Source organism: Pleurodeles waltl, chromosome 6, assembly GCF_031143425.1.
Source record: "Pleurodeles waltl isolate 20211129_DDA chromosome 6, aPleWal1.hap1.20221129, whole genome shotgun sequence".
Taxonomy (NCBI): domain Eukaryota; kingdom Metazoa; phylum Chordata; class Amphibia; order Caudata; family Salamandridae; genus Pleurodeles; species Pleurodeles waltl.
The window spans coordinates 42,442,842-42,460,584 of record NC_090445.1 but is presented as its reverse complement, the minus strand read 5'-3'; the positions used below and the strand labels follow the sequence as shown (position 1 = coordinate 42,460,584).

General features: G+C 48.8%; 1 protein-coding gene across 1 annotated transcript in view; it reads left to right on the top strand.

Annotated features, from left to right (window-relative positions):
* The first annotated feature begins 954 nt into the window (after nt 1-954).
* Nucleotides 955-17,743, top strand: part of SLC44A4 (solute carrier family 44 member 4) — a 316,116-nt gene continuing 299,327 nt past the window's right edge. The window contains exon 1 of the mRNA XM_069237189.1: nt 955-1,111. Within this exon, the coding sequence (XP_069093290.1) occupies nt 1,072-1,111 (40 nt within the window). The 5' untranslated portion in view covers nt 955-1,071. The remainder of the gene's footprint in view (nt 1,112-17,743) is intronic.

The window sequence follows — 17,743 nt, the reverse complement described above, 5'->3', positions numbered from 1 at the left end:
GAGAGAGAGAATGTGTGTATGAGAAAATCTAACAAACACCTCCCCATACCCAACTTGAACCACTGGTACCCAACCATTTACTAAAGAATGCATTTATTAGGGGGGTGTAACACCTGACACACACTGGCCCCCGTCCCTCAGAAAAAACATCTAGGCCCCTGCTTGGTGGCCTCCAGCCCTCGATTCAAAGTCAATCACCAGAGGTTCTGAATTGTGACCTGCCTAAATAAAATTCATTAGGTAGGTTGTTTTGTGACCACCTCTGAATAAACAGTTTGCGATGCAACCTATTGGTGTACAGGTGGCATTGCAAATTGCATTCCCATTTCCAACTCAATTGCTGTGCCAACTGTATATCCCTAGGTTGCAAACGGGAATAGACATCAGGGCCGCGCTCTCTAGAGTAATGGTATGGCATGGACGTGCCCTCCTCTATAACAGAACTATGGTGTGGGCCTGGCACTCTATAAAACATGGGTAGAGGGCAGCGCTGCTTCCAATAAATAGCAGGGGCGTGGCCTCTTTATATGTGGGTGTGGCCTCCTATGGAAGACCCTGAGATGGGGGGGGGGGGGGGGAGGGGCGCGTTCCTAAACCTAAACAGAAGCAAGGGGTGGCATAGCTTCTGCAGGTGAGGCGCGGGCTGTCAAGATCGGCAGATATGGTGAGGGCTGGACCTCTGGGAGACATTAAGGGTGGAGGTAGCCTGTGAGGCACAGGTAAGCTGCGGGTGTGGCCTCCTTGCATCAACAGGTTCCTAGAAGTGCGCAGCATCTGGCTGCAGGTGTGCTCGGGGGCGTGGCCTGCAGGGAAGGAGGCGGCGGTCTACAGCCCTCCGGCGGCAGGTGCTCCGGGAGCGCGTGGACTTCCTGCAGCAGGTGTTCGGGAGAGGCGTGGCCTGTGACGGCTGGTGGGCGTGACCTGAAGTGACGTCGGGCAAGTTCCACTCTGACAGGTGAGCAGAGGGAGGATTCCAGGAGAACCGTTTCAGCCTCGGAGAGGAGGAGGTGGGGGTGGGAGGAAGACAGCCCTCCATCCTCAGGACCCAGGAGCCCTCCCAGGTCACCAGCCATGGGGAAGAAGGAGGATAAAGAGAGCTCGGAGCCCTATGGTGAGTACAGAGACACCCCCCACTCCAGAGACTGTCACTCCACCTGAGAGTTGTCACCCCCTAAGTGACTGTCGTCCCCTGAGAGACATTCACCCAACCTGGACGGCTGTCCGGGTACTGGTAAGTCTCGGAGACTCCCTTGCCTTCTCTGTGAGACTGTCAGTACCAGCAGACTGTCACTCCACCTGAGAGATGTCACTCCCTGGGAGACATTCACCACACCTGGACGGCTGTCCGGGTACTGGTAAGTCTCGGAGACTCCCTTGCCTTCTCTGTGAGACTGTCAGTACCATCAGACTGTCACTCCACCTGAGAGATGTCACTCCCTGGGAGACATTCACCACACCTGGACGGCTGTCCGGGTACTGGTAAGTCTCGGAGACTCCCTTGCCTTCTCTGAGAGACTGTCAGTACCATCAGACTGTCACTCCACCTGAGAGATGTCACTCCCTGGGAGACATTCACCACACCTGGACGGCTGTCCGGGTACTGGTAAGTCTCGGAGACTCCCTTGCCTTCTCTGTGAGACTGTCAGTACCATCAGACTGTCACTCCACCTGAGAGATGTCACTCCCTGGGAGACATTCACCACACCTGGACGGCTGTCCGGGTACTGGTAAGTCTCGGAGACTCCCTTGCCTTCTCTGTGAGACTGTCAGTACCATCAGACTGTCACTCCACCTGAGAGATGTCACTCCCTGGGAGACATTCACCACACCTGGACGGCTGTCCGGGTACTGGTAAGTCTCGGAGACTCCCTTGCCTTCTCTGTGAGACTGTCAGTACCATCAGACTGTCACTCCACCTGAGAGATGTCACTCCCTGGGAGACATTCACCACACCTGGACGGCTGTCCGGGTACTGGTAAGTCTCGGAGACTCCCTTGCCTTCTCTGAGAGACTGTCAGTACCATCAGACTGTCACTCCACTTGACAGATAACCGGTGAGATTGTTACTTTCGGCGGGAGACCTTCCTACAGAGACCATCACCTGAGAGACTATCCGTTCCCTGCAAACTACTATCAACTTTTTGAGACCGTTACCCCGAGGGACTGTCACCCCTTGGGGGAGTGTCACTTTAGAGAGATGGCCATCTCGCCTACAAGACAGTTTCCCTACCTTGTAGACTGCCATCCCCGCCTGAGAGACTTTCAAACCCTCTGCGAGATAGTAATCCTCGTGAGCGAGTCACCTCACCTGAGGGGGCAGAGGGACGGGAATCTCACTAGGCCTCAGTCGCCGCCTCTGAGAAAACCTGTTACCCCCTTCGACAGCCCGACATTTCCCTCCGAGAGAACACAGTGCACCAGAGAGACTTTTGTGCCTCTTCTCACTGACCCCCCTACCACCGCCACCCCCCCACCAACGAGAAGCTACTAAGACCTCTGAGAGTGTCTCTCACGCACCCATTTGAGATACCCCCATCTCCCTGTGAGACTGCCTATCCGGGAGTCTCCCCCCAGGTGCTGCCACTCCCTGCGAGACGGTCATTCCGCCTTAGAAGGTGTTGCCCTGAGAGACTGTCACCACACCACCGAGACGGTGCTCCACATTGAGTTTCTGTAAGAGGCTGTGGGAGGTCACTTCGGCTTCTTGGGAAGGACTCCTCCCTTCTCGAGAGACTGCCTGCCATAGGAGACACTCACCGTTTGAAAAACTGTCCTGTCTCTGAAAGACACCCACCTCCCTGGTAGACTGTCGCCTCTGACAGACTCGCCCTGAGTGACGGTCAAATGGGACACGGGGTTTTGATGTGTGATTAATCGCTGTGTACTTGGGGGCACAGGGGCGACCCGCTGGAGTTGCTTTAATGAAAACGTGGACTTGCTAAAACTGATTTATGAAACCCGTATTGAACAGGTTGTTCTGCTGAAGTTGATGCATAAAAAATAAGGCAAGACGATAAAAAAAATCCATTTTGGTTTCTAGTAGGTTCTTAAGTGGGGCCTCTACAGTCTGTATGTAGTGCAGGCCTGCCATTTGAGGTGTCCGAAAAGAAAACGCGGCCACAAGTTTAAAGAAAAAAAACACAAAATCAAAATGTGGGCTGTAGAAATCAGGATCATTTTTTCCCCCATAATGTCTTGTACACAGTAATAGTATTTATATAGCGCTTACTGCCCCCGACAGGCCTTCGAAGCGCTTTTCGGCGAGTAGTATGCTATTGCGGACCCCAAAGGGACTAGTGGTGGATTAGTATAGGGAAATATGTTAATTTGAGTGGTGGACTAGTGAGTGGTTAAATAGACAGAATTGTTATGTGCTACGAAGAATATATGTTCAGTCTATCCAAGCTGCATACAGAGTGTGTGGGGGTGGAGGGGCATATGCTTTAGGGGAGGGGAAATTCAGGAAGTTGTGAGAAGGATAAAATCAGGAGTCATGTTACGTCCCCTTTAAGGTGCGTCGCGCTGCTAAGGCTCGGGTTAAACAGGGGAAATGTCAGAAAATAAACCGGGCTGAAAAGCCCTTGTGACTGACTCTAGGTAACATCCGGAGCAGCGATTCCTTCGGACACCCCGCGCAGCTTCTAGCAGAGGGGAACCCGAGGAGCCGGTCAAACAGGCTGATCGGAGATAAAATCAGGAGATCACTAAAAATCCTTAGGTGCCTAGTGAAAAAATCATGCGCGTGTAGGTTTACGAAACGACTAGACTGAATATTGGTAACCGCCATCTGAGGGACTGAAGATTATTTTATTTGTAGTGTGCACCATGTAATAGTGTAAAACGTGTTATTATCTGTCATGTTAACATCAGAGGGTGGCTCACTTTCCCTGTTTTCGAGGTCAGCAGAGGCGATTAAGTTGGTTCTTTAGCACAATTTCTTACGATAGAATACTATTACAATTAACAATTAATGTTTAAAAATAATCATGTTATTTCTGACTGTCAGGCAGTTTTACAGGCGTTAAATAGTTATTTGCTTTCACTGATCCAGTCTTGGGTATTGGACATGCCTAGGCTTCCCTTTGCATTCTGGTACTTGCAGTTCCGGGGCTGGGTGGCCTACTCTCTCGTGGGCTTTTGAGGCTTGCTCTGCTTGGGAGAAAACGCTCTCACTCGCATGTTCTTAGGAGTGCATTGAAACACGACATGATGGGGGGAGGCGAAGTGAGAAATAGAGGCTCTCAGAATGTACAATCATTTCAGCCACTTTTCTGTGGTCGTTGTCAAAAAGCCTTTGAGGAATTCACTTATTGAAGAGTTTGACAAAGCGCTGTGTGTCGCCTGGTGGTTACTTCAGGGCGCTGACAGAACATGAACACATCGTAAGAGTTATGAGGGGGCAGCTCGTACCCGCATGTGATTTATTCTTCGACTGGTACCCCCTGCCGTGTGCATTCCGGTTACACCCAAGTCACAATAGCTCGGTTTCCAGAAGTTTCTGGTCCTCATGTTGTTGAGTTCAGAGCTCACCCTGGGGTTCACGTCTTCCGGGGTATCTACCCTCGCGCACCCAGTGACCCACCCGCGTGTCTCCTTCCTTGAAGGTTCCTCGCTGAATCAGGTGGGTGATGTTGGGCAGGAGGTCTGTGGTCAGGATGCAATGTGATGCCAGCCTCTGGGGGTAGGCGGGGGCCTGGCCCCAGCGCACAGGGCATGTCATTGCATCCGGGCATCTGTAATCAACCAATGGAGTGCGTTCAGCTTCGTGTGGTCTGTTCTGGCTGCTTTGGAGCCTGTCCTGAGTTTCTTGGGGTGATCAAAGTAGATATTTTACAGTATTCGAGTCCTGCCAGGTCGAGGGCTCTCCTGGCCTTGACTTTGTGGTTGGTGTGGAGGCGAGAGATGTGTACTGACCCCGTTTATCACTGCGCCCACTTCTGAAGCTGGCATGAGAAAGGGTACTTATCTCAAGGTGGGAAGAGAGGTTCCTAGGCCAGAAGCCAGCCAAAGGATATCGAATGGGGCTCAGTCAATGATTACTAAAATCCTTCCAGTACTGCCCAATAAGTGCCCCTTATCCCTTGGAGGGCACGGCCCAAGCGTGAGACGGTGCTTGGGTTCACTGACAACTTTCCAGGTCGGAATGGATCTGCGTGAGAGCCGCATACAGTTTTTATTTATTTTAAAAAACATAAGTTTGAGAACACCGGGTATTTCACGGCAGGCCACTGCAGGTTCTACTGCCTGCCAATGCCGTCAAATGGCGGTGCCACTCTTACCCAATGACCATAACACTCCCAAGAAACGTGACGATATCGGTTATTCCGGGTCTCCGAAGTTGTAAGAATAGCCCGGAGAAGGTATTGTTTGCTATTCTAATTTTCAACGACAAGGCAGCGCCACCATGTGGTCAACTATCAGATCTACACGCCGTAGTTGAGAAATGAATGCTGGTGCTAACCACCGGCAAACACTGACACAAATTAAGCAGTGGTCTCGTACATCTAGAAGTGGGCCTGGTGGCGTTCAGGAAGCTGTGCCAGGGTGCATATGTACACATTGAAAACAGGACTCAAGAGGGGTGATCCTGAGGGATGCCGCCATGGACGAGGGGCATGGATGAGCCAACTGATCAGAGTTTTGACTGTGGCTGGTGAGAAAATTATTGAACTTGTTTCAGCACTCAGCTATGCCTGATCAGAGTATGGGACTTTCATGACCTATTTTACGGTTGATAGTATCGCAGGCTGCCACGAAAATTAGGCAGAATTATTACCCCGTCCAGGGAGAGATGGACATCCCTCATTTTGGCCAAGGTTGTCACAAGCCCTGTAGGTCTGAATCACTGTGGACAAGGCGGATAGAATCCATGCATATGTGAAGATGTCGCGTCCTCTGAATGTTCACCATTTGGCTGTAAAACATGGAGGGTGGTGATAGGTCGGCAGTTGGCCAGTATTTTTGGGTCAGTAGAAAGTTTTTTTTACATAGACGGCTGATGAAGGCATCTTTCTGGGTGATGATGGGAAGTTTTTGGGTGCTGGCTGATGATGGCGTGTTTCTTGGTGATGACAACATGTTTCTGAGGGATGGCTGATAATGGCATGCTTCCAGGTGCCAGCTGATGATGGCATGTTTCTGGGGGCTTGCTGATGATGGCATGTTTCTGTGTGATGTTAGCATGCTTCCAGGTGCTGGCTGATGGCATGTTTCTTGGTGATGATGACATGTTTCTGGGGAATGGCTGATGATGGCATTCCAGGTGCTGTGTCGCGCCGCACCGCGCGGCGCGAGCCGAGAGCTCGACTTCTGCCGGGCGTTCGGCTCGGGCCGCGCACCGCGTTATTAAGACGCGGCGCGCCCCCAGCCTCTCCTGCGCGTTTCGAGGCCCCAGATTTGCTTGGGGCCTCGTTCTTCCTTCTGCCTTTCACTGTCCCAGGGGTCTCTGAACCCTCTTACCTGTTTTTCTTCGTTTCTTTGTCCTTTCTTCTTTTTGCAGTCTGTTGTGTGCCTTTCTTTATGTTTTTTCCTCCTTCCCAGATTCCTGTGCTTTCCCAGCATTCCTTGTTCCCTATTCTCTATGGTTCCTCTACTATTCTGTTCTATGTATTATTTCCCTATCTAAGATGGTGTCCTTTTACTTCCTGTGGGTCACTTCCTGTTTTTTGGTATATAAGGGCTGTGTTTTTCCTCTTTCTTTGCGCTGCAACACTTTCTGCTCAGTTAGTGTCTTCGCTCCTGATTTCCTTGCCTTTTGGTTTTGGATTCAGCATTCTGTGTTTTCTGATTTTTGCTCCTTTTGGATTCCTGTTTGTTTGTTCTTGTTTTTCTCCAGGAGTCTTCCTGTTTGGAGGTTTTTTCCCCTTTTTAAGGGTTTTTTTCCCTCTGGCGCTACTTTCTGAAGGGCACGGTCTGTTCTTGGTGTCTCCATTGCCTACAGCACCGTGGCTACCAGAAAGAGTCGCCCCTTTTTGGGCCAGAGCCGAACATTGAAGATTCACGCCACCAGATCTGCAAATTCCAGGCGCAAGCAGCACGTGAGTCGTGACAGATTGCAGCGCCTAACCATTCCGACGTCCTCAAACACCATGGATAATACAGTGGCGGCTGCTGCAGATCCGGAGCAATCTCTGCTGACCACGATTCAGCAACAAGCCCAGGAATTGCAACAACTACGTAATGAAAATGCTGCGTTACGACAGGCTTTGGCCCTCCGCACCAGTGATGTTCCGACAATCTCCGCTTCTACCCCTTGTTTCTCTGGTGAACCAACCAAGCTTCGCGAGTTCTTGGATGCTTTAACGGTGTATTTCGCCTTCCGACCTACTCAATTCTCCCACGACAGGACCAAGGTGGGTTATCTTATCAGTGCCTTATCCGGTCCAGCCTTGGCCTGGGCAACCCCGATGGTGTCCTCCAACGACCCTGTATTGTCAGACTATTCCGCCTTTGTGAGTCGCTTCAAACAGATGTTTAGCCGTCCTGGATTGGAAGCCTCCGCTGAAGAAGCCTTGTGCGACATCCAACAAGGCTCCCAAGACGTCCTGCAATATATAACCCGTTTTCGTCAGCTGGCGGCAGAGACCACTTGGGTGGAACGTACTCTGGTAACATTATTTCGTAGAGGACTCAAAGAAGAAATAAAGGATGAACTAGTGCATTCTACCAGAGCGGAAGATCTTCGTGGCCTGATGGATCAAGCACTGTCCATCGAATATCGTCTTCAGGAACGGAGATCGGAAAAGAAAAGGAGTAGAGGGTTTGCCCAGCCAAGTAGCTCACGTGCATACCTGCAGCGTTCCGAGGAACCTCGCACTCCTGCTAGAGACATCGAAGGGGAACCCATGCAGGTGGATACTACCCGAGGTCCGCTCTCTGCTAGTGAACGAGAAGACAGACGCAAGAGAGGGTTGTGCCTGTATTGTGGTTCTGCCGGTCACATGCTCCGTACCTGTCCAGTACGTCCGTCCAGGCCTTCGGGAAACGCCACCTCCCGTCCTCTGTAAGAAGGGAGGGGACGGGATCTACAGCTATACCTTCCATCAGCTCCTTTAATGACAATACAACTGCCTTGTTCATCTTTCCTGTCCTGTTACAACTTCCTGACGGTCGTCAAGAAAAGACTATGGCATTACTAGATTGTGGTGCTAGTGGTATATACATGGACAAGACGTGGGCTGCTGCTAACCTAGTTCCTACTCAAGCAAAAGAAGTACCCGAACAGGTACACACTGTGGATGGATCTTTGATATCCTCTGGTCCTGTAGACACCACTACCCTGATGTTAAGTCTACAGGTGGGAAACCATCAAGAACACATCTCCTTCGATCTTATTACGTCCCCTAACCATACCATCATTCTTGGAATTCCGTGGTTCATCAGACATAACCCATATATAAATTGGGTTACCCGGACAGTCTCTTTGTCTTCGCAATTTTGTCATGAGAACTGTTTTACTTCCGACAAGTATTGGTCTCCGAAAAGATCCTTAGCTACTGAAGGTGCCACTGGTATGTCCATTAATACGGTCCAAGGGGTCCCAGACCACTATTTGGAGTTTCAGGATGTTTTCCAAAAACCGTCAAAACCTGTGCTACCTCCACATCGAGAATATGATTGTGCAATTCCATTGGAACCCGGCACAGTTGTTCCTTTTGGGAGGATGTACTCCCTCACGGAACCCGAAAAAGAAGTTCTAAAGGAGTATCTGGACGAAAATATACAGAGTGGTCTTATTGTTCCATCGTCGTCTCCGGCTGGGGCCCCTCTCTTTTTTGTGCCCAAGAAGACTAAGGATCTTCGTCCGTGCCTGGATTTTCGAGGTCTGAATAAAATTACCATTAAAGATCGTTATCCTTTGCCTCTCATCAGGGACATACTGGAAGCAATCAGAGGGGCCCAACGTTTTACTAAATTGGATTTACGAGGAGCCTACCACCTTTTACGCATAAGAGAAGGCGACGAATGGAAGACAGCATTCAGGACCCCATTTGGCCATTTTGAATATAGGGTTATGCCGTTTGGTCTTACTAACGCCCCCGCAATCTTCCAGAGATTTATGGACTCAGTGTTTTCAGACCTACTGAATCAGACAGTCGTGATCTACCTAGATGATATTCTTATTTATTCTAGAAATCCTGAACTCCATACTTCCCATGTGAAACAAGTTCTTCAAAGACTTCGTGATCATCAACTATTTTGCAAACCAGAGAAATGTGAGTTCGACATGACGGAAGTCAAATATCTGGGCTATCATTTAAGTCCCACCGGCATAGCTATGGATCAAGAAAAGGTACAAGCTATCCTAGAGTGGCCTTCTCCTTCTACCATAAAAGAAACACAATGTTTCCTAGGTTTAGCAAACTTCTATCGACAATTCATTCTAGACTTTGCCAGTCAGACTAGCCACATAACTCACACCTTAAAGAAGGACAATTTAAAGAAGGGGTTTGTCTGGACTGAGGCTGCTGAAGCAGCCTTTCAAAGCTTAAAGAGAGCCTTCACCCAAGCCCCCATCTTAAGACATCCAGATACCACCAAACAATTTATAGTAGTAACTGATGCTTCTGAGAGAGCCATCGGAGCTGTCTTACTCCAACGACAAGAGGATGATGGCCTTGAACATCCTGTTTTCTATTTGTCTCATATCCTTTCCACAGCTGAACACCATTATTCCGTACTTGAAAGGGAATTATTGGCTCTGAAAACAGCCTGCCTTGAGTGGAGACAGTTTCTGATGGGTTCCAAGGAACCATTTGAGGTGAGGACAGACCACCGTAATTTACAATGTTTAAGAAATTTTGTATGCCAGAATAGTCGTCAGGCCCGCTGGGCCTTTTTCTTCAGTCAGTACGATTTTTATATTACATATATTCCAGGATCTCAAAACATTCTGGCTGATGCTCTGTCTCGCCGATATCCAGAGTGTTCTCCTTCCTCATCCCAGTATCTTCTAGAACCCAGTAAGATCATTGGAGTGGCTCAGTCTTTCCTGGAAGAAGTACAACAAGAATACGCCAACCTATCGGACCATGACATAGAAGAACTAAGACCATTATTGTACAAGAAACAAGGATATTTTTATTACCAAGACCTGATATTCCTCCCTACAAACAAGGTGCAAAAGAAAGCATTACAAATGTGCCATGATTCCCCTGTAGCTGGTCATAGAGGCATCAAAGCCACACAAGAACTACTTTCACGATTTTTCTGGTGGCCTACCTGGAAACTGGATGTGGAAAAATACGTTCAGGCCTGTCCCATATGTGCCCAAGTCAAAATACCTCACACCAGACCGGCAGGATTACTACAGCCTTTGCCTGTTCCATCGGCCCCATGGCATACTATCTCTACTGATTTTATGTGTTCACTCCCACCATCAGCAGGAAACCGGGTTATCATGGTCACAGTGGATTCTTTCACAAAGATGGCTCATTTCACTGGCCTAAAAAGGCTGCCTACTTCTCAAGAACTAAGTCAAATATTCATAGATCATGTCTTCCGTCTCCATGGACTTCCACATACCATAATATCTGATAGAGGACCTCAGTACATCTCCCGATTTTGGAAGCATTTTTGTAAAACACTGAATATAAATAGAGCCCTGTCTTCAGGGTTCCATCCTCAGACCAACGGACAGACTGAGCGTCTGAACCAAGGACTGGAGCAATATCTTCGATGCTTTTGCAATTCTACCCAAAGTAACTGGAGCACTTACCTCTCTTTAGCTGAATTTTCCTACAATAACTCAGTCCATAGTGCCTCCAAGGTCACTCCCTTTTTCTGTTCCTATGGTTTTCATCCTACCTCTTTCCCTACTTCTCCACAATCCAACTCTCCTCTACCTGCTATTACCTATTTCTCCAAACGCCTTCTCCAACTCCATAAACTAATTCGATCTAATTTGTTACATACCAAGAGGTATATGAAGAAGGCTGCAGACAAGAGACGTACAACCAATCCAAATTATCATCTGCAAGATAAAGTCTGGCTCTCCTCCAAATTCTTGCCCTCACGTCTCTCTCAAAACAAGTTCACACCTCGTTACTATGGGCCTTTCCGTATTCTCCAGTTGGTCAATCCTGTCACTGTCCGTCTTCACTTACCCCATACATGGAAGATCCATCCGGTTTTTCATGTTTCTCAGCTTAAACCTTATGTGCCTGATCCTTACTCACGTCAGTTTCCTTGTCCACCTCCTGTCCTTGTGGATGATGTTCCTGAATATGAAGTGCAGGAAATTTGTGACTCTCGTCTTTTTCATAAACGACTTCAGTATCTGATTCATTGGAAGGGTTATCCTCTCAGTGAATGTTCATGGGAAGATGCCTCTTCCGTTCACGCTCCTCTCCTGATTCAACGCTTTCACTGTTTATTCCCTCTTAAACCTGGGCCTTCGGGAGGGGGACCTACTGTCGCGCCGCACCGCGCGGCGCAAGCCGAGAGCTCGACTTCTGCCGGGCGTTCGGCTCGGGCCGCGCACCGCGTTATTAAGACGCGGCGCGCCCCCAGCCTCTCCTGCGCGTTTCGAGGCCCCAGATTTGCTTGGGGCCTCGTTCTTCCTTCTGCCTTTCACTGTCCCAGGGGTCTCTGAACCCTCTTACCTGTTTTTCTTCGTTTCTTTGTCCTTTCTTCTTTTTGCAGTCTGTTGTGTGCCTTTCTTTATGTTTTTTCCTCCTTCCCAGATTCCTGTGCTTTCCCAGCATTCCTTGTTCCCTATTCTCTATGGTTCCTCTACTATTCTGTTCTATGTATTATTTCCCTATCTAAGATGGTGTCCTTTTACTTCCTGTGGGTCACTTCCTGTTTTTTGGTATATAAGGGCTGTGTTTTTCCTCTTTCTTTGCGCTGCAACACTTTCTGCTCAGTTAGTGTCTTCGCTCCTGATTTCCTTGCCTTTTGGTTTTGGATTCAGCATTCTGTGTTTTCTGATTTTTGCTCCTTTTGGATTCCTGTTTGTTTGTTCTTGTTTTTCTCCAGGAGTCTTCCTGTTTGGAGGTTTTTTCCCCTTTTTAAGGGTTTTTTTCCCTCTGGCGCTACTTTCTGAAGGGCACGGTCTGTTCTTGGTGTCTCCATTGCCTACAGCACCGTGGCTACCAGAAAGAGTCGCCCCTTTTTGGGCCAGAGCCGAACATTGAAGATTCACGCCACCAGATCTGCAAATTCCAGGCGCAAGCAGCACGTGAGTCGTGACATGCTGGCTGATGATGGCATGTGGGGGCTGGCTGATGATGGCATGTTTCTGTGTGATGATGTCATGCTTCCATGTGCTGGCTGATGACGGCATGCTTCAAGGTGCCTGCTGATGATGGCATTTTTCTGAGTGATGATGGCATGTTTCTGGGTGCTTGGTGGTGATGGCATGTTTCTGGGTGCTGGCTGATGATGGCATGCTTCCAGGTGCCTGCTGATGATGACATGTTTCTGAGTGATGATGGCATGCTTCTGTGTGATGATGGCATGTTTCTGGGGGCTGGCTGATGATGGCATGTTTCTGGGTGATGATGGCATGCTTCCAGGTGCTGGCTGATGGCATGTTTCTTCTGTGTCACAGGGCTGCACACTGTGTCTCTGTCCTGTGTGTCACAGGGCTGCACACTGCATCTCTGTGCTGTAAGTCATAGGACCGCACGCTGCGTCTCTGTGCTGTATGTCACAGAGATGCACAGCCTGTGTCTGTGCTGTAAGTCACATGGCTGCACAGTGTCTTTGTGTTGTAAGTCACAGGGCTGCACAGGACTGCACACTGTGTCTCTGCTGTAAGCCATGGGACTGCACACTGTGTCTCTGTGCTGTAAGTCACAGCGCTGTACACTGTGTCTCTGCTGTAAGCCACGGAGCTGCACACCGAGTCTCTGTGCTGTAGGTCACAGGGCTGCACACTGTCTCTGTGCTGTAAGGCACAGGCTGCACAGTCTCTGTGCTGTATGTCACAGGGCTGCACACTGTCTCTTTGCTGTAAGGCACAGGCTGCACGCTGTGTCTCTGCTGTAAGCCATGGGGCTGCACACTGTCTCTCTGCTGTAAATCACAGGCTGCACATTGTGTCTCTGTACTGTAAGTCGCATGGCAGCATACTGTGACTCTGTGCTGTAAGTCACAGGGCTGCACACTGTTTCTCTGTGCTGTGTGTCACAGGGCTGCACACTGTGTCTCAGCGATGTAAGTCACAGGGCAGGGCTGCACACTGTGTATCTGTGCTGTATGTCACAGGGCTGCATGCTTTGTATCTGTACTGTATGTCGCAGGGCTGCATGATGTGTCTCTTTGTTGCAAGTCACAGTATCAAGTTGGCTCTCATTGTATCAATGGGGCTGCAGGATTTGGGTGGCAGCATCACCTGAATTGTGGGGAACAGAGTTCGATCCCACACCATGTGACAACTGTCGGCCTAATCCGTTTCTGGCCAGTCAGAAGCACCTCACCTATGCCCAAAAGCATGGGTGATTTTTGGCAACCGGGCGCATGGCATTGTGACTTCTCAAGAAAATTGTGGTGGATCCGATCTCATCCCTTTCTCTCAGTTACATTTGTCTCACACATGCAAAGACAAACAGAAGCAGGGAATGGTCCAATAAGATTTATTGAATCAGCTGCATCTTAGATCAAATAATACGAAATGCAATAATTAAGGATGATGAAACATACTAGAGGCCAAATTGTGACAAGAAAAGTGAAACACAAGAAACGTTTCACCATACTGTCATTGTATGCAAGATATGTGATTCCTACCTAGGCCATTTATGTTATATATTAGAGCACAGCAGGATAAGCCCTAATCTGCCCTTTAGGACCCCTGGGGAAGAAAATCATCTCCCCTATCTGAGTATGTGTTGGAAAATGGGTTATTGGTAAGGGCAGGTAGGTACCTACACCTAGCAACAAGCCACTAACCTCCACTTAGGTCCAGTTAGGTCTCAGTAAATTAAGCCCAGCTCAACCCTTGGTAGCTTGGCAACGAGCGTCAAGGCTTAACTTAGGAGACAGTGTGTAAAGCATTCAAATATCACAAAACAGTAATTAAATAAAACACAGGAAACAGTTTAAAAATCCAAAACCAATTTATAAAAATAGTTTATATTTTTATCTTTAAAATGACACAAAAACGAATAAAATCGGATAAGGGGAACCGGAGATATGAATTTTTAAAGAATTATTATTTTTCTAGCGCTTAGAAACAAAAAGCGCCAATCGGGTCATCTGGTTGCACCTCGACCGGGGCAAAGTCAAAGTTTCAGGCCGACCGCGATGGAGCCCTGCTCGGCTACAGGTCGCGGGAGGCCTCGGTTAAAAAGTTACCTTCTGACTTAGTCTTTATTTTGAAGATTTTCTTCAGCGGGACGAACCTGCCAGTCCAATCCGACCTCCTGGAGCCCTTCTCCGGATACGCGATGCTGGATTCCTCGGTGGAGATTTTTACCTTCGGACTTAGTCGTTTTTTCGAGGTGAAAATCCTTCGACCGGGGTAAACCTGGATCTTGATCCCACGTCCATGGAGCCCTTCTCGGATACGATGGCTGGGAGGTCCCGGTCAACTTTTTACCTTCGGACTTAGTCTCTTTTTCGGAGATTTTTCTTTACCGGGACGAACCACCAAGTCAGGCCGGGTCGCGGTTGAGGCAAGCCGGCTAGAATTTCCGCGGCGGGTCGGTCCCTCTATGGAGCTTTTTTACAAAAATTCTCAAATCTTCTCCAAACTTCTGGGGCTTCACCCAGATGTTCTTTTAAGGTTCTTTTGGGGTCCACAGCTCACCCCAAGGGTCCAGAAGTTCTGAGATGGTCCTTGGGGGGTGCGGACTACAACTCCCAGAATGCACCTGGCGCAAACTCCTTTTTGGCCACTGGACAGTGGTCAGCTGGTCGCTTTCTTCAGGAGTTGGTGCAGGGGACTCTGGTTAGCAATTTTTCACCTGTAGCAAACAGGGAGTTCCTCCTTGAACCAGTTGAAGCCAGGCAAAGTCCTTCTTGTGGTGAAGCCCAAGTGTGCAGCTGGTGCAGTCCTTCTGAGTGCAGGTTCCAGGTGCAGGCCAGGGGTCCAGCAGGGCAGTCCTTCTTCTTCTGTCGTTCTTCCTTGTTGGATGTGGTAGGGAACTGAGGTGTGGGTGCAGGTCTGCCAGTTTTATCCTTGCTCCTGGGTGAAAAGCAGGGGGGTCCTGGTTCTCCAATCAGGTACAGGGTCGTCCCCCTGTGATGACCACTTCCTGGGAAGTGTGGCAAAAATCCATCCCAGAAGGCAACATTCTCTAAAAATCCAACATGGCTGAATCTGATTTTTGGAGGTTACATCTGGCTCAGCCCACCCACTGGTGTGGCTAAAATCATAAACACACCCCTCTCTTGCCCTCTCCTAATCTAATCAAGGGGCACCTAGTTGTCTGGGGTTGCAGGATGTGGGGGTGTTGCTGGTTGCTCCAAATGTCCTTCTCTGCCTTTGAAGACCAGTTTGGCAACCCTCCCCCTTCCTGCCTCACCATCTGCTGAGGGGAGATTCTCTCCCACAGGCACATTCCTTTGTGTGAAGCCAGGCCACTTCACACCTCATCAAGGCAGCTTGGCTAAGCTGCTGCAGGCTGGCCAATCAGAGCACAGCAGCAAAAACAATGCAGGGCTGAAATTGGCAACTTTTTAGGTAAAGTCTAAAACTTTTTACCTGAACAAGTTATATTAAATCCCACAACTGGAAGTTGTGGGATTTATTACAACAATTAATTTGATACCAAATTCTTGGTATGCAACATTTAAGGAGACTTTAAAATTTAAAATAAAGTCTCCCCATTCTAGCCTATGAAGGCCATTTACTTCAATGAGGGAAAAACGAATTTGGCTGTTTTTACCTCACCAGGGTTTATAAATCTATTTTTATAAAGTCCCTGCTTATAGTTACATGGCACCCAGCCCTAGGGGCACACAGGGCACACATTAGGGGTGACTTATATGTAAAAATAAGGTGGTTTAAGACTTTGGAACTACTTTTAATTCCAAAGTTGAATTTGCATATAACTTTAATTTAAAAGCAGCCAGCAAGGCAGGCCTGCCTTTAAAATGACACTGGGCACCTCAGCAGTGCACCTAGGTGTGCACCACCTATGCTGTGGTCCCTAAACCTACATGCCCTACCATATACTAGGGACTTATAGGTAGGTTAACTTAGCCAATTATAATTAGCCTAATTTGCATATCCATTTTACACAGAGCACTGGCCCTGGGACTGGTAAGCAGTACCCAGGGCACAATCAGAGTCAGGAAAACACCAGCAAAAAGTGGAAAATGGGGGCAAAAAGTTAGGGGGCCTCTGCAATCAGCCCTGTTTTCTCACAGTATGACAGTAGTGAAGGAGCCTGTTATCTATAGAGACACCATCCCCTTATTGGCCAGGGAAGCAGTGGTTCCAGCAAGCAGCTGTTAGGAAGTCAGACAGCATGCGGCCACGGTCATCTGGCTGGAACCTCCCTCTAATGTGCAGGAGACAGAGAGATGTTTTTATACTAAAACAGCTAGTGTTCTAAGAAAAGTATCCCCACATAAAAATACGTATGTTTCTGTGAAATGTTAGAGATGTGGTGCACCACTTGTGCCGGCAATCTTATTTCGCTGCTGTCTTGGAGAAAGCATAGAGTAAAAAGAATGTCTTGCTTAAAATGTAAATGCTTTCCTAAGCCAAATGAAAGCAACATCAAAGAAAAGAAAATATCACCACAAATGTGATTGTTTCTAAAAGAATAAAATTAAAAACGTTGCTAGGCTAAAGGTCTCAGGTAGAAGGCCTACATGCTAAAATAACGTGCCCACAGGCAGCACTAAAATGGCTCCACAACAACAGGGCTGCACACTGTGTCTCTGTGCTGTAAGTCAGGGCTGCACACTGCGTCACAGGGCTGCCCACTGTGTCTCTGTGTTATGAGACACAGGACTGCACACTGAGTCTCTGTGCTGTATATCACAGGGCTGCACACTGTGTCTCTTTGCTGTAAGTCACAGGCTACACACTGCGTTTCTGTGCTGTAAGTCACAGTGCTGCACACTGGCTCTCTCTGCTGTAAATCACAAGCTTCACACTGTCTCTGTGCTGTGTGTCACAGGGCCGCACACTGCGTCTCTGTACTGTATGTCACAGGGCTGCACACTGTCTCTCTCTCTGCTGTAAGTCACAGGGCTGCACACTGTCTCTCTCTGCTGTTAGTCACAGGGCTACACACAGTGTCTCTGTGCTCTAAGTCACACGGCTGCACACTCAGTCTCTGCTGTAAGTCCCCGGGCTGTATACTGTCTCTCTGCTGGAAGTCACAGTGCTGCATACTGTCTCTCTGCTGTAAGTCACAAGGCTGCACACTGTTTCTCTATGCTGCAAGTCGCATGGCTGCATACTGTGACTGTGCTGTAAGTCACAGGGCTGCACAGTGTCTCTCTGCTGCAAGTCGCATGGCTGCACACTGTGTCTCTGTTCTCTGTGCTGTATGTCACAGGGCTGGGCACTGTGTCTCTCTGCTGCAAGTCGCATGGCTGCACACTGTGTCACTGTTCTCAGTGCTGTACGTCACAGGGCTACACTGTCTCTCCCTGCTGTAAGTCAAAGGGCTGCACAGTGTCTCTCTGCTGTAAGTTACAGTGCTGAACACTGTGCCTCTGTGTTTTAAGTCACAGGGATGGACACTGTCTCTGTGCTGTATGTCACAGGCTGCACACTGTGTCTCTCTGCTGTAAGTTACAGGCTGCATACTGTGCCTTTGTGCTGTAAGTTACAGGC